This window comes from Cricetulus griseus, chromosome 4, assembly GCF_003668045.3.
Source record: "Cricetulus griseus strain 17A/GY chromosome 4, alternate assembly CriGri-PICRH-1.0, whole genome shotgun sequence".
Lineage (NCBI taxonomy): Eukaryota > Metazoa > Chordata > Mammalia > Rodentia > Cricetidae > Cricetulus > Cricetulus griseus.
Genome location: NC_048597.1, coordinates 77,276,204 through 77,291,479, shown reverse-complemented (window position 1 = coordinate 77,291,479; position 15,276 = coordinate 77,276,204). Strand labels below are relative to the sequence as shown.

The following is a 15,276-nucleotide window of genomic DNA, read 5'->3' as shown; positions in this document are numbered from 1 at the left end:
AATCATTGGGCTAGGGATGTAGCTCAGTTGGAGAGTGCTTGCCTAGTGTACATGAAGCCCCAAGTTCGATCCCCATCATAACATAAACCAGGCATGATAGAGCATGCATCTCAGTACACAGGAGATGGAGGCAGAAAGATCAGAATTTCCTCAGTTATTATATAGTAAGTTCAAAGCCATCCTGGCTTATGTGAGATAAGAAACCCTCTGGTGACAAGCACCTGCCTCACTGGGATTTGTGACTTGGCTGTCAGTCTATGCAGTGGGAGGCTGAGTCCATGTCTGAGAAGAGTAGTCCTACTATAGGCCCCATGGGCACTGTCTTGTAAACCCTGTTGCCCTCCTTAGGTTATGTAGACTGGAGCAAGCCCCGGCTGCTGAGACGCATCGCAGAGTTGGAAAAGGTAAGTGCAGGGCTAATGTCTCATCAGGGTCTACCTGGGCCAAGGAGCAGCCCCTGTCTGTTTCAAGTGGGGATACAGGTTTGCAGAGTAACATAAGTCACTCAGCACATAGGAAGGGGTACTCAGCAGGCCTTACCAAGTACACAGGCAAGATGAACTCCTTGCAGGTCTGAGCAAGACTTGAGGTTGTGTCATTCACAGCCCTCATTTTACTGAGGGCCAGGCCCAAGAATCCATTACTGGGCTTCCTGTCGTCCCTCGGGTAGATGTGTATATGATCAAGAAGTGCCTATGGTCTAGCCTGATGTGTGCATACATCTCCAAATTCTAAACTTTTATATAATACTTGAATTCTTAGCAATCATTTCATCTACACTGCTGACCAGCAAACATGGGAGGCTAGCTAGCAGTTCCTCATCCCCCACCCTCACACCAGCCCCACAGAGGAGCCTGATGCTAGGGAACCTGTCCATCCTGTTAGGATCTTGAGATAGGATGCCAGAGATGTAACTTAGTGATACAGTGCTTACCCAGGCTCTAGGTAAGGGGCAAGGGCCATGTCTCAGTGATAGAGCACCTGCCTAAACCCCATAGTGAAAGACTGAGGGCATGGCTCAGTGCTAGAGCACCTGCTTAAAACCTGCTGTTGAAGGACAAGCTGTGCGACTTGGTACAGAACTTGCTTAGCCTAGGTTGTATCCCCAGAATTGAAAGAAAAGTTATGAACCAGAGTCCCCCAATTGTTTGGAAAAGCTGTGCAAAACCCAAAGAAGAATGTTTTAATTATAGGCACATACTGACAAATTAGTAGAAAAGTAGACAAAGTTGAAAATGAAGGAAATTTCTTTGTGGAAATGCTTTATAAGTAAAGCATGCTGGGTAATACAGGAAACCCAGGAACTCCAGAGACACGATAGGAAAGGCCTATCACTTTCAGAGCTGGACCAGTTTAACATCAAGCACAAGGGTTGGAAATACCCAAATTCCAATGTCTGCATCCTCCTTTCCTGCCTCCCTCCTTGGTGACCTTGGTGGTGTAATGTTGGTAGCTCTGACTGGGTCCTGCCTTTGGGCCTGGCCAGCTCTCTCCACTTTGGTTTTGGCTTCTGGGAAGGGAAGCTGCTGACTTGGCTCCCACAGCGAAGCTTCTTTCACACACTGGAGGTTAGCTGGCCCTGAGTCTGTCTCACGGAGGTAATATTAACAGATGCTTCATTGCCTCCAGAAAGTGAGTTCCGCAGAAAGCCCAAAGCCATCTGCTTCAGAGCTGGTCAAGCCGAATCCCCTGGTCAGCTCCTCCTCCAACATCTCGGTGCAAAAGCAGCCGAAAGGGGACCAGCCCAAAGAGGACCTGCCTAAAGAGGATTCATCTGAGGACCAGGAGCATCTCCGAGGAGCCCTGAAGGTCCTGAAAGGGGAGCGAAGCGTACTGCAGGCACAGCTGCTGGAGAAAGAGTAAGCATCTAGTTTGGAGGGGAGAAGTGCCCCACCTGTAAGAGTTAAGTGCATCCCCCGTTCACACCACTGAACACTCACATCACAGGTGGGGCAGTACTTACCTACAGTCTCAGCACTTGGAGGGGTATAGGCAGGAACATCACAAGTTCAAGGCCAGCCTCTGTGTCTTAGCTATTTTTAAATTGCTGCGATAAAACTGTAACCAAGGCCACTAGCCCTGCCTACTCTGAAAGCTGTTGAAGGGCCTCAGGCCCCGCCCACCTAGAAAGTTAGTATGGGAAGAAAGGCCTACCTGCAGCCCACCTGGGAAGTCCTGAGGACAGGTGCAAGCCTCGAGCCCCACCCACCTGAATGCTGGTTGAGAGTGCAGGCCTTGTCCCTGCCCACCCCCACCCCTTTCTCCGAAACCCCCCCCCACACACACACATGCACTGTGCCCTGCTTGCCCAGGCCCTGATTGAGAGCTTAGGGTTTCAAACACTGCCCACCTTAGGGCCTGTCCTAGTGAGAGCTGGTTGGGAAATGCAGGGCCTTAGCTTCCACCCACTCATGAGCTGGCTAAGGATGCTAAACTTCTGGTCCCACTCAGGAGCTAACTGGGATTGAGGACCTTCCTTATATCCCTGACTGTCTAGGAACTGGTTGGGAATTCAAGGACCTCGTTCCCCACCTGGGCGGGGGGGGGGGGGGGAGTGTTAGGATTGCAGCTTTTGAAGCCCTGTTCAGCTAGAGAGGTTAGGAATGGAGGCCCAAGGCCCTACCCTCTGAGAAGCTAGGTGGAGAAGCAGATTCTCACCAGGTATGTCATGCACCTGTAATCTCAACACTTGGGAGGCTGAGACTAGAGGATTTCAAGTATGATGTAAGCCTGGCTACAGAGTGAAACTCAAAAACCCGAGGTCTGAGAATGTAATTCAGTGGGACAGAACCTGACTAGCATGTGAGATGTATCATGGGAACGGTACTTGCCTAGCATGTGAGATGTAACAGTGGGTCAGAATTTACATAGCTTGAGTGCCAGTTTAAATTCAAGCCCTAGTGCCATGGAGTTGGGGAAAGGCAAAAAATGTAAAAGTTCAGGACTCCCAAACCCTGCAAATTGTGACCCATGTATAGAGCAGGGTCCTAGCTGCCTCGTGGCCTAGTTTTATATGAGAATTGATGGTGGGTCTCTTGTAAAAAATAGCATTTTGTGCAAAGATGTTTAAGTCATGATGGTGGGCCTGGCCTGAGAGCAGATAAAGGCACTTGCCACCAAGTCTGATGGCCTGAATTAGACCCTGGGACCCACATGCCAGGAGGAGAGGACCAGCTCCTGCAAGTTTCTCTCTGATCTCCACATGCGACACATGACACATGTGCAAGTGTGCGTGCACATATACATATGTATGAAAAGAATTTAAATTACATAGGTCATTTGGGAGTAACTTACTTCTGCATGTTCTATCAAGCTGCCATCAATACAAAACAAAACAATAAAAAAAAAAAAAAACTCAGTTTTCACTCCAAAGTGGCTAACAGTTTATTCTGTAGTTAGATGTGAGTGACTATAAGTTACCTCAAATACTGTGTTCCACTGTGGTGATATTTCATAAAGTTTTGAAAATAACAGAACAAAGTAAGTCCTAAGTCAGGGTGATTTAGAAAACACTGGTGAAAACCACAGGTAGGCAGGTAGAGCAGAGCCAGAGATCTCTGCTATGACTTCAGATGCTGTCTAAGGACATTCTTTTTTGTTTTTTTGAGACAGGGTTTCTCTGTATAACAGCTCTAACTGTCCTGGAACTTGTGTTTTGTAGACCAGGTTAGTCTCAAACTCACAGAGATCTACCTTCCTCTGCCTCCCTAGTGCTGGGACCACCACCACCCAGTGTGGGGACATTCTTAGCCTTTGGGTTGGCGGAAGCCAGTGGTCTGCTTGTACCTTCTGAAAGGAAAGGAAAAGTCACATGGGTGTTAGGTTAGATACAGAGGTGGGCAGAAATGGCTGTGTAGGACTAATGGGGTTCCAGCTAACTTGGCTTTGGACCTGTACCATTCCAACTCTGCACAATGATGTGTGTTCTAATTGGTCACCCTTGTAAAATGTTTAACATGGGGGGGGGGCAGAGGGATGTCTCCATGGCTTAGAACACTTGTTGCTTTTGCAGAGGACCCAGGTTCAATTCCCAGCACCCACACTGCAGTTCATAACTCCAGTTCCAGGGACTCTGACATGCTCTTCTGACCTTGCATGTGGTGTCCATACACGAGGCAAAACATTCATACACATAAAGTAAAACATCTTTTTAAAGTTTTCTTACTGTTTTTAGTTTTGGTTTTGGTTTTTAGACACAGGGTTTCTCTTTTAACAGCCCTAGCTGTCCTGGAACAAGCTCTATAGACCAAGCTGGCTTTGAACTCACAGTGGTCTGCTTGCCCCTGTATCTCAAGTACTTGGATTAAAGGCATGAGCCACCACCTCCCAGTTAGTTTTAACACACATGTGGGAACTACAGTTCATGATGTGAGGTGACAAGATAATTACTGCTTACAAAGCTCTTACTGTGTGATGGTCACCATGCTACACATTCAAGGAGGTCACTTATTGTGGAGGTTAGTAGGGACCTGGAGAAGTGGGGTCACCAGCACTAAGTGGTGGGCCTGAGTTTCAAAGAGAATGGTGTCATCCATATCTTGTTACAAACACCTGCCCTAGGGCTTGTCAGCTGGTCCTTCCTGGGTTCAGACTGCACTGCAGAAGGCACTGTGTCACTTAACTGTCCTTCTCTGTCATGCTGAGGTCTCTGTCTCAGGGCAGGATCTTACCTGCTTTTGCTCAAGTTAACTCCATTCTATGAAAGTCCCTCTACAGTGGTGTCTGCAGCAGTCAGCACCCTCAGATATGCTTTGGCACTGTCCCTTAGGACCAAGGGCTTGTCTAGATTCATTGTCTAAGGAAGGAGGCAGGGTCCCATGTCCATGAAGCATCCTTCAGTTATGCTAGCCTTAGATCTGGTGACCATGGCAATGTCTGCTTGTGTCTCTCAGTGAGGAGATGAATAAGCTGCTGCAGGCCAAGATGGACTTGGAGAAGGAGCTGGAGATGGCCAGAGAAGGCGAGAAGGAGAGACAGGAGCAGGAGCGGGCTTTGAGGTAAGAACACTTGAGTATTGAATAGTGTTTCTGGCTTTACACTTTTGTTTTATTTTGTTTGACCAGGATCTCACTGTGTAGTACAAACTGGCCTCAGTTTGCAACTTTGCAGCTTCAGCTACTCAATCGTTAGAACCACATTTGCTGAGATCACAAGTGTGTGTCCCCATACTTGAGTGCCCTGGGTTTGTGTGTGACAGGGTTTCATGTACCCAACTCTGGCTTTGAACTTATTGTAGCCAAAGATGACCTTGAACTTCTTACTCTCCTGCCTCCATCTTCCAAATGCCAAGATTACCAGCATGTGCTTCGCTGTTTATGTAGTACTGAAGTTGGGCCCCAGGACATCCCGAATGCTAGGCAAGCACTTTACCACAGACCCATTTTCCAACTCTGATGATATTTCAGGAATGGGGCTGGGCCTAGCATCCTCAGCCCTGCCCTTGAAGACTCTCAGAACACAGGTGACAATTTAGAAGCCCCTGCAGTGGTTACCAGAAGCCTGCTCCTGTAGTCTGTCCCCATGCAGCACTGCCCATATCCTGGATGACAGCTTTTCCCTACTAGATGATGACTAAGGGTCATCTTTTCCCCTTGTGCTTTAGAGAGAAAATTGAAGCACTCACCAGCAAGTGTCAAGAACTGGAAGAAGCTAAGAGACAAGAGAGAGACTTGACTGTAGCAGTCACCCAGGAGGTACCATGTGACTGTAGTGTTCCCTCGATTTTAGGCATGGGCGGGACTTGTCACCTTTGTCTTCAGGTACAACTTCTCCATTATCTACCATCTGTCACCTGCCCTAATGACCTCTGTAACCCCGATGATGATGTGTATAGATGCCTCAGGCTGGCCTTGGGTCTTAGACAGTTGGACAGGATAGGTGCAGCTCTGCAGAGGCAAGAAGACCAGAAAGGAAGGGAGGAGGAATAGCCCACTCCTAACCTGCATAGATGTGAGTTCCAGAACATACTGCCTGGCCAAGTATCTTTATGCAACTTCCCTGTCTCCCCTACCCCCGTATTTGTTTTGTCGGCTTTTTTAGGGCAGATTAGAACCCAGGGCTTTATATATCCTAGGCAGGTGTTCTACCACTGAACCTCACCCTAGCCCCTCACTGGGGAATTTTAGGCAGGCGCTTCCCCATTTTTGTCTAAACAGAAAGGTTTTAGCTTTAACATAGTAAGACTATATACAATAAGAACAATTATCAAGTAAGAATTATACTTATGGGCTGGAGAGGTGGCTCAGAGGTTAAGAGCACTGACTGCTCTGCCAGAGGTCCTGAGTTCAATTTCCAGCAACCACATGATGGCTCACAACCATCTGTTATGAGATCTGGTGCCCTCTTCTGGTGTGCAGATATACATGGAAGCAGAATGTTGTATACATAATAAATAAATAAATTCTTTAAAAAAAAAAAAAAGAGTACAGGTGTTACTATTAAAAAAAAAAAAAAGGAATTATAATACCCAGTCCAAGCCGGGCAGTGATGGCACACACCTTTAATCCCAGCACTCTGCAGGCAGAGGCAAGCAGATCTCTGAATTCAAGGCCAGCCTGGTCTACAAAGTTACACAGAGAAACCCTGTCTCAATAATAATAAGAAACCCTGTCTCAATAATAATAATAATAATAATAATAATAATAATAATAATAATAATAATAATAATATCCAGTCCATTTGCACTTGGCAAATTCAGAGAAAATACTCCATCTGTCCTATCTTGGTGAGGCCAAAGTTGTGTACCTGATTTACTGTCTATCCTAACTATATTACCAACCCCAAATTATCTTTTTAGACCTCAAAACATTTTCTTAAATAATTTAAAATTTTATGTTTCTCAACCTTACAAACTTTACGTCTCTTATGTGAGTTTCTTTTCTGAATTTGGTAACAAGAAAAACTATAACTATCTCATCTTTAACTCCATCAGAGACCCTAGAAGGATGTAATATTACCTGAGTAAACAGGAAGTGCAGAGCAAGTAATTTCCAAAACTACAGAAATGACAGAAGTAGCTGGCTGCCTGGACAGTAACCCAAGGTTCCTCTGCAACATTGGGGCATCCATCTTAGGCCCACAGGCCTAGAATATCTGACAGACCTTTCTGTGAAGCAGAAATTTCAAAGGACTGTCCCACCTTGTCTTGGCAAAGTTTAACAGTCTTTTTCCTTTGTGACCTGCTTGTCCAGTTTATACTGTATACTGTCAGCAGTTGAGGCAAGGACAGTTTCTTACCCCAATGGCTAGCCTTGCCACAAGGAAAGAGAACTCCATATGGAGGTTCCTTGATACCCATCATCCTTTTATGAAGCAGATTGGTGCTACCAGGAGCAGATGTGTCTCCCTGTCATGAAAAGCCTTAGGCTATTAAACATCTTAAATGCCATATCCTGTAGGTCTCTGAAGCATTTGAAGATCACTTATATCTAAAATGTATCTGTTTAACCTTGAAACATACCTAACATGAATACAAGTTTGATTGTTATAGATGCCAACTACTAACCTGTATTTCTTAATTATATGTTACATTTTAAAATAAGCTGCATAAGCATAATACCCCAAACAAGGGTAGAAACATACATACAGTATAACAAAAATAACTGTAAATTTGTATATATACCCAAATCCATACCAATGTAAAATACTTGAGGTTAATAGTTGTCCTTTTACTCTATGTTCCTATATCCCCCTAAGCAATGACAAACATCCAGAACCCACCAAATGACCAAAGACCACCCACACTACCTCTTGGAAATGTGGGTGTTATGTTCTCTAGACTGCTTCCTTTTGTGTGGGGGTGATAGCATCCCTGGGGGACCCTGAGAAAATTGAAATAATGGTCAAGCCATTAATGGTTATAACATTTGTTGTCCAGTCTCAAAACTGCCCCCATGCAGAGGGATCAGCATGTATGCCACCTGTTTTGTAGTTTTTCTTTCTATATGTCCATAGCCAAGATTTCCAGGAGGTCTCCTCCATCAAACCTGATCTCTGTTAACTTTGAACGAATCCACAGCCTTTCACTTCCTGTGGAAACAAAAGCAGAACCTCTCCCTGAATGCAATACATTTTCTGAATTCCATTTTCAAGTTAAGACATCTCTAAAGTATCTAGGCTGGTTTAATTTAGCAGTCCATTTTACAATCCAGTGTCTCTCAGCAGCAGTCATTCACTCATCAGCATTCAAAAAGTTCAAAGTTGCCAGGCAGTTGTGGGGCATGCCTTTAATCCCAGCACTCGGGAGGCAGAGGCAGGCAGATCTCTGTGAGTTCAAGACCAGCCTGGTCTATAAGAGCTAGTTCCAGGACAGCCTCCAAAGCTACAGAGAAACCCTGTCTTGAAAAACAAAAACAAAAAACAAAAACAAAAAAGTCAGCATAGCACCATATAGGATCCAGACTCCCTGTGACTTTCCCCCTTTATATTAATTTACTCTCTCTTTAAAGACTTTATTTTTAAAGTTTTTTTTTCTATGACTGTACACATTTTCTGTTCTTTCTTAACACCTACACACATTGTTTAATGCACTGGAACCTAATTAGAGGTTTTCTTCGGTCTGGACCTAACTTATTGTGCACCTGTAGTGTTCTCATGGGTTGCACTGGTGGACCGCTCTGCCCTGCTCAGGTCCGTGAGAGCTGAGTTTTAAGCCCAGTGGGCCTGGCTGAGAGTTGTGTTTAACCAGGACTGCATTTAACTGCCACAGCTCTGGGAAGTTGGTGCCCACCCTGTGGCAGGCATTTTTGACTTAGCTTGTTGTTTCTAATTAACATGCCAGCTGACCAAGTGTTTGCTGTATGGCAGAGCTGCGCCTCTGCCTCTGCCTCTGCCTCTGCCTCTGCCTGTTGAGAGCACCAGGCTACTAGGAAGCTGCATCAAGGGTTTGTGTGTGTGTGTGTGTGTGTGTGTGTGTGTGTGTGTGTGTGTATTTTTGTTTTGTTTTTTTCACCCCAGTTTCTCAGGTCCTATATGGAAATTCAGGCCCATGTTGGGCATGAAATGTAGTAGGCTTTCTTGGGCTGCCAGCCCCCAAATCATGACACAGAGACTTATTAATTATGAATGCTCAGCCTTAGCTTAGGCTTTGTCCCACTAGCTCTTTTAACTTAATTTAACCTGTTTCTATTCATCTACATTTTGCCTTGAGACTTTTTTTTTTTATCCTTTCATTCTGTATGTCCTGCTTTCCTGCTTCCTCCGTGTCTGACTGTCTGGCCCCCGGTGTCATAGAGTCTCTTTTTCTTTCTTCCCCCAACCCAAATTCCTCCTCCTCCTTACTCTACCTATCCGGAAGTCCCACCTATACTTCCTCCCTCACTATTGTCCATTCAACTTTTTTTATTCCATTGGGTATCTTAGACAGTTAAGGTAAAACAGTAACACATCTTTACATAATTAAATAAATCCACCACATTTTTACATAGTTAAACAGTTATTCTGAAACATAAATGCAACACATCTTTGCATGGTTAAACAAATATTATGCAGCAGGTGCTCTACCACTGAGCTACACCCCAGCCCCTCACTGAAGAATTGTAGACTGGTGCTCTACCACTGAGCTACAGTTCATCCCCTCACTGAGGGATTGTAGACAGTGCCCTCCCTATCACTGAACCACACCGCAGCCCCTCACTGGGCTCAGGTGCTATAGTCAGGTGCTCTACCACCAAACTATATTCTTAGCCTTCTTATTATGTTTTATTTTGAGACAGGGACTTACCAAGTTACCTAAGCTGGCCTTGAATTTATAATCCTCCTGCCTTGGCTTCTTGAATGCTGGGATTACAGGCCTCTGACATCAGGTCTCTGTTCTTTTTTTTTTTTTTTTTTTTTTTTTTTTTTTGGAAGTCTCAGGACTTTCTATCACTTGAGGGGAGGCTTTGTCATTGTAAAGGTCAGCTGGGTATTCTCCAACTCCAAACGTCTTCAAGAGGCCCCCTGGTCTCTGTTCTCCAGGCTGTTGACACCATTTCCAAGAACTAGAATGTACCCCATTTCTAATCTGTCCTGTGTGTCACACCTGACACAAGCACAGGTGGAAACTAGTACCTTGGAGGCTAAACTTCTATGCTGCTCTTTGCTCCAGGAGTTCCTGATATGTAAATGCATAATAAACCTTCATGGGCCATACATGGTGGTGCAAGCCTATGATCCCAACTCACAAGGCAGAGGCAGTAGGATTCAGAGTTCAAGGCCAGCCTCAGGGGCTTGAGAGATGCCTCCCAGCCCCAGGGATCTGCCTGTCTCTGCCTCTCCGGTGCTGAGATTACAAGCACACACCACCACACCCAGCTTTTTACATGGATGCCAAGGAGCAGGCCTCATGCTTGTACAGCAAGCATTCTTCTGATTGCGCCATCTCCCCAACCTTGAACCTTCATTTTGGCATGAGGAAAGAATATTCCAGTAATGTGAATTTTATTGAGAGGAACCCTGGTGGGTAGATTTCAAGAGCACTACCTAGAAGCCTGCGGCATTTCAATGGTTCAGTTCTTCTTCCTGCCAAAAATCACCCTGGAAATATCTCCACTTCAATCTCCCAAATCCCACTTTTATCATACCGAATCAATCTTTAAAAAGAGCCCAAAATAAGACTGCCACTGCACCGGGCTCAGACTTTGTTTTATTAAGTCTACTGTCTGATGAGCAAGGCCTGTAATATCCTGGTTAATATCCTGTCTGCTGCCCGCTGCTGACATCACTGATGCCACTGACCCCCTTTCATTTCCTGCAGGCCCCCCCAGAGCTCCATGCACCATCACCCTGCAGCGATCACTCCAAGCCAGACTCTGACAATGAGCCCAGTGAGCACAACAGTGACAGCCAGGAGGCTGAATCCCAGCCACCCACCCCGTGCTCCGAAGAGAGGAGGGATGCTGCCATCAGAATTCTGCAGGCCCAGTGGAAGGCCCACAGACACAAGGTGAGCTTCCTGGTCCCACGTGCAGCTGCAGAGAACATGTGTGTGTGCGTGTTCCATTACTCAGTGTGCTTTGCATGTCCACTCAGCACACTCACCCACCCCAGCACCGCCAGTCATCCATGGGTGCATAGAGTGGGATGGCTCACAGAAGGTGGGGCTGTAAGCACTGGCCCCTTGAAAGGAGAGGTGATTTATTCCTGCAATCCTAGTACCAAAGAGGATCAGGAGTTCAAGGTCAGCCTAAGCCACAGGACACCATCTCTAAAACCAAACTAGTAACGGTCAAGAGACCTAGCTCCAGCCATCTTGGATGGCCACAGGACTTTGTTTCCATCAATTATCAGTCAGTTTCCCTGGCATAAGTACCAATTGCTCAGCATTGGGCATGGACCCAGGTGCTCCTGAGTGAAAGGCAAGCAAGCTTCCTTTTCTAGGTTGTACCGGTTTCAGAGAAAGGAAGGAGCCCCTCCCTGCCTCCTCTATCCCTCATGGGAAATGAGTTAATATGGGCTCAGATTCTTTTATTTATTGAAGCATTTTAAAAGTTAATTGCAATCATTATTCTCATATTGTCCCAAATATGGTCATGAGAACCCCTTTGTTCTGGCCTTCGTGGCTGTCATCTTATTGAACACATCATTGATTTCTGGCCAAAGAAGGTTCCCAGGCCACCTGTGTCTTAGAAGCAACTTGCCTACTGTGCCCCTTCAGCCCTTGGTGGCTATTGCAGACAGAGGAGTAGAAACTGGTGTAGATGTAGGAGAGGCTGGGAGTGGGAGTGAACATCAAAGTGCGTGATGAACGAAAACATCACAGAGCCCATCACTGTATAGCGAGACACTTTTCTTGTTGCCTTATCAAAGCTGTCAACCAGAAGCAACTTCAAGGACAGAAGGGCAGATTTGGGCTCACGATTTGTGTCAGTCATGTCATGGCACCAGGAGTTTAAGGCAACTGGTCACATGTCCACAGTCAGGCAGCAGAGAGACATAACTCCATGCTTAGTCCATTCTGCTTTCCATGCAGTTCAGGGCCTCAGCCCATGGCATGGCACAATCCACAATTAAGGTGGGTTTTCCCACCCAGTTAACTCAATCTAGAAAGCCTCTAACATACACACCCAAAGGTGTGTTTCCATGGTGATTCTAAATCCAGTCAGTTGACAATGAAGGTTAACCGTCACATATATTAAGGAGAATATTCTTTTAAGGAATGGAAACCTCTGTCGAGACTTCACATTAATTCATTTCTCAATTTCCTTATTTTAGAAAAGAAAAGCTGCTTTGGATGAGGTAAGCCAAGTCAATTTCACCAGTTTCCAAACACCTCTTTTTACTGTGGTGTAAAATAACCTAGGAGTAGTGGGGAAGAGGGGCATGGTGGCTGACGTGTTGGGGGAAGTGGTATATGCACTGTGTAAGGGATCCCAATAGTGCGTGCAGGTCAGAGGAGGGTGGGAGCTGCTCTGCCACTCTAGGCCTTATTTCTTCAAGACAGGGTTCACCACTGAAGCTAGACTGGCTAAGACTGTATCTGTCTCTCATGTGCTGGTTGACTAGCACGTGTGACCACACCTGACTTTATGGAGATGTGGGGGATTCAAATGGTGTTCTGCCTGCATGTATCCCTGCAGGCCATAAGAAGGCACCAGATCTCATTACAGATAGTTGTGAGCCACCATGTGGTTGCTGGGAATTGAACTCAGGACTTCTGGAGGAGCAGCCAATGTTCTTTTTTTGTTTTGTTTTGTTTTGTTTTGTTTTGTTTTTCGAGACAGGGTTTCTCTGTGTAGCTTTGGAGCCTATCCTGGCACTCGCTCTGGAGACCAGGCTGGCCTCAAACTCATAGAGATCCTGCCTCTGCCTCCCGAGTGCTGGTATTAAAGGCATGCACCACCAACACCCGGCCCAGCAGCCAATGTTCTTAACTGCTGAGCCATCTCTCCAGCCCAGCCAAGGGGTATTTAAAGGCATTTCCTTAAGTCCTGATTTTTGGGAAATGAATTCAAACTCATACACAAAGTTTAAAACATACAAATAACAGAAGCATAAAATGAACTCCTGAATAACGTCACATTTTAAAAATTCACTCACACACACATTGCTTCACTCTTATTTTCAGTTTGGAGTTGAGCAATCCCATGTGCTCAGCTACAGATGCAAGGACACATGCTGTAAAGCAGGGAGAACTGAGGTAGTTTGAGGACTAGAGCTGCCATCCTGCAACCCAGTTGTCCCCGTGGGATACATGGGGAAGGACAGTAGGGTTTGTCCCAACAGGAGAGCTGGCGGGAAGAAGTAGTAGCTTCTGGTGGCTGCAAGAGTGGAATAAGAGACTAGTATTTGTTATTGGGGCTTCCTCTGTGCTAGATGTGGCTGTACCACTGAGCCACACCACCAGCCCCAGGGGAGATCATCTGCCTAGAATCCCCCAGTGAGGGGCTGGGGTGTGGCTCAGTAGTAGAGCACCTGCCTAGAATCCCCCAGTGAGGGGCTGGGGTGTGGCTCAGTAGTAGAGCACCTGCCTAGAATCCCCCAGTGAGGGGCTGGGGTGTGGCTCAGTGGTAGAATATCCAACATGCACAAGGCTCTGGGTTCAGCCGCCAGCACTTAAAAACAGAAAAAGATTTCTCTGTAGCGTTTGTGACTGGAGGATATATGTGAAAGAAAGTAGATGAAACAGATCAGTCCTGCTGTGAAGACATACCTTTGTGTGAAGTCTGGAAGGCAGGCATTGTGGTATACACCTGTAATCTCAGCACATAGGAAGCAAAGCAGAAAGTTCAGCACACATTTGAGGCTTTCCCCAGCTCTGTAGCAAGACCCTGACTCAGGGTGTGAAGTCTGAACTAATATTAGCAGCTGATTTGACTGTGTTCAGGACTGGTCTGCTGTGGTAGTCAGCATGCTCCTTCCTGTCCCTGTGGGGCGGCACATGTGCACATGCCAGCATGTGGGTTAGAAGGAGGCTGAGGGGAGGCACTGTGACATGCCCCTGAGTTACACAGCAGGGAGAGGATTTTTCTCAAATCCCCTTTAATCTCCACCCTGCACCATCTTCTAGAAACTGGGTCCTTCCCTCTTTCCTGCCAGGCAGCAACTGTGCTCCAGGCGGCCTTCAGAGGACACCTAGCTCGTTCGAGGCTGTTACGAAGCAAAGCCCCAGCCTCCAGGTCTCCCAGCCTGCTGGACCTTCCCAGCATTCCCACCGAGGTAACCATCTGACTGGAAGGACACCAGCTGCTTGACCCCTTCTCAGCCCCTTACCCTTTATTAGCAGAGGAATCTCAAGCCCCTTGCAGCCTTCTAGTCTTCCTGGCTGGGCAGATGTGCCTGGTGTTCCACCCATCCCATGCCAGGGACAGCCTAGCAATGGCCCCTTTGACACATCCTGGGCTGGTTTAGCCTTGATGTGTGGAAGGAGCAGGCCTTACAGTGGCTCCAGTGGCTGTTGGGGAGCATTGTTGGTGCAGTTTGAAAGCCCCTATCCTGCCTGCCCCAGATACTTGCATGCCACATTGGGAGACAGCAGGATGGCTCCAGATGGGTCTCTCTCCTGTTGTCATTAGCTGCAGAGGTCTCCCACCCCCCGAGTCCCAAGCCCCATCTCCCCGCCTGAAGACAGCCCAGAACAAGAGGAGGCCATCACTGTCATCCAGTCCATCCTCCGGGGATACCTGGCCCAGGCCAGGTTCATGTGAGTGGGGCCACAGGCACCTCTGTGCTGTATTACTTTTGGGGTGCAGAGGGCACCCATTTTGGGGCTAGCCAGGGCTCCAGTGAGATTTGTAATGATGTGTTGTTATGATGCTTGCCATGTGATCCATGGTCTGACAGTCACCATAGCAAGTGATAGGCCTTTAAGGATATCCTAGTTTCACTTCGGATATCGGGTAGGCTGTAGGCTCTTGCCCTCTGGAGAAGACCTTCCTAGAACATGCCTCCATGATGGGGAAGCAAGGAGGTGTGTGAACACTGGGTGGAATAGGGCCCCGTAGTGTGTGGGCATTGTGGCATTGTGGGTTTGAGCTCACCTTCTGTCTCATTTTAAAGAAAGATGTAGCTGGGCACAGTGGTACACACCTGTAATGCCAGCACTCAGGAGGAAGCTGAGGCAAGATGATCTTTGTGACTTCAAGGCCAGCCTGGTCTACAAATCGAGTTCCAGGAAGCAGGGCCTTGAAGACATGAACCAAGGGCATAGGCTCTTGGGGGCAACTTGTCAAGGCCCTAGGCACACTTGCACGGTGTTTCACCAGTGGAAGTAGCTGCTGCCACATGGATCAGAGTGTTGTGGCAGGCAGGCCAGGATGGTCTGTGTTCTCCAGCCCCTGGCTCAGCCAGAGCTTTCTG

General features: G+C 46.9%; 1 protein-coding gene across 4 annotated transcripts in view; it reads left to right on the top strand.

The window, feature by feature from the left end:
* Positions 1-15,276, top strand: part of Iqce (IQ motif containing E) — a 42,065-nt gene that overhangs the window by 20,350 nt on the left and 6,439 nt on the right. For 2 of the 4 annotated variants that reach the window (XM_035444793.1, XM_035444794.1), the window contains 8 exons: positions 349-404; positions 1,630-1,859; positions 4,893-4,997; positions 5,603-5,759; positions 10,736-10,924; positions 12,193-12,216; positions 14,017-14,136; positions 14,493-14,620. In XM_035444793.1, coding sequence (XP_035300684.1) covers positions 349-404; positions 1,630-1,859; positions 4,893-4,997; positions 5,603-5,759; positions 10,736-10,924; positions 12,193-12,216; positions 14,017-14,136; positions 14,493-14,620 — 1,009 coding nt within the window. The remainder of the gene's footprint in view (positions 1-348; positions 405-1,629; positions 1,860-4,892; positions 4,998-5,602; positions 5,760-10,735; positions 10,925-12,192; positions 12,217-14,016; positions 14,137-14,492; positions 14,621-15,276) is intronic. The other 2 variants (XM_027413520.2, XM_027413521.2) reach the window with 1 other exon arrangement.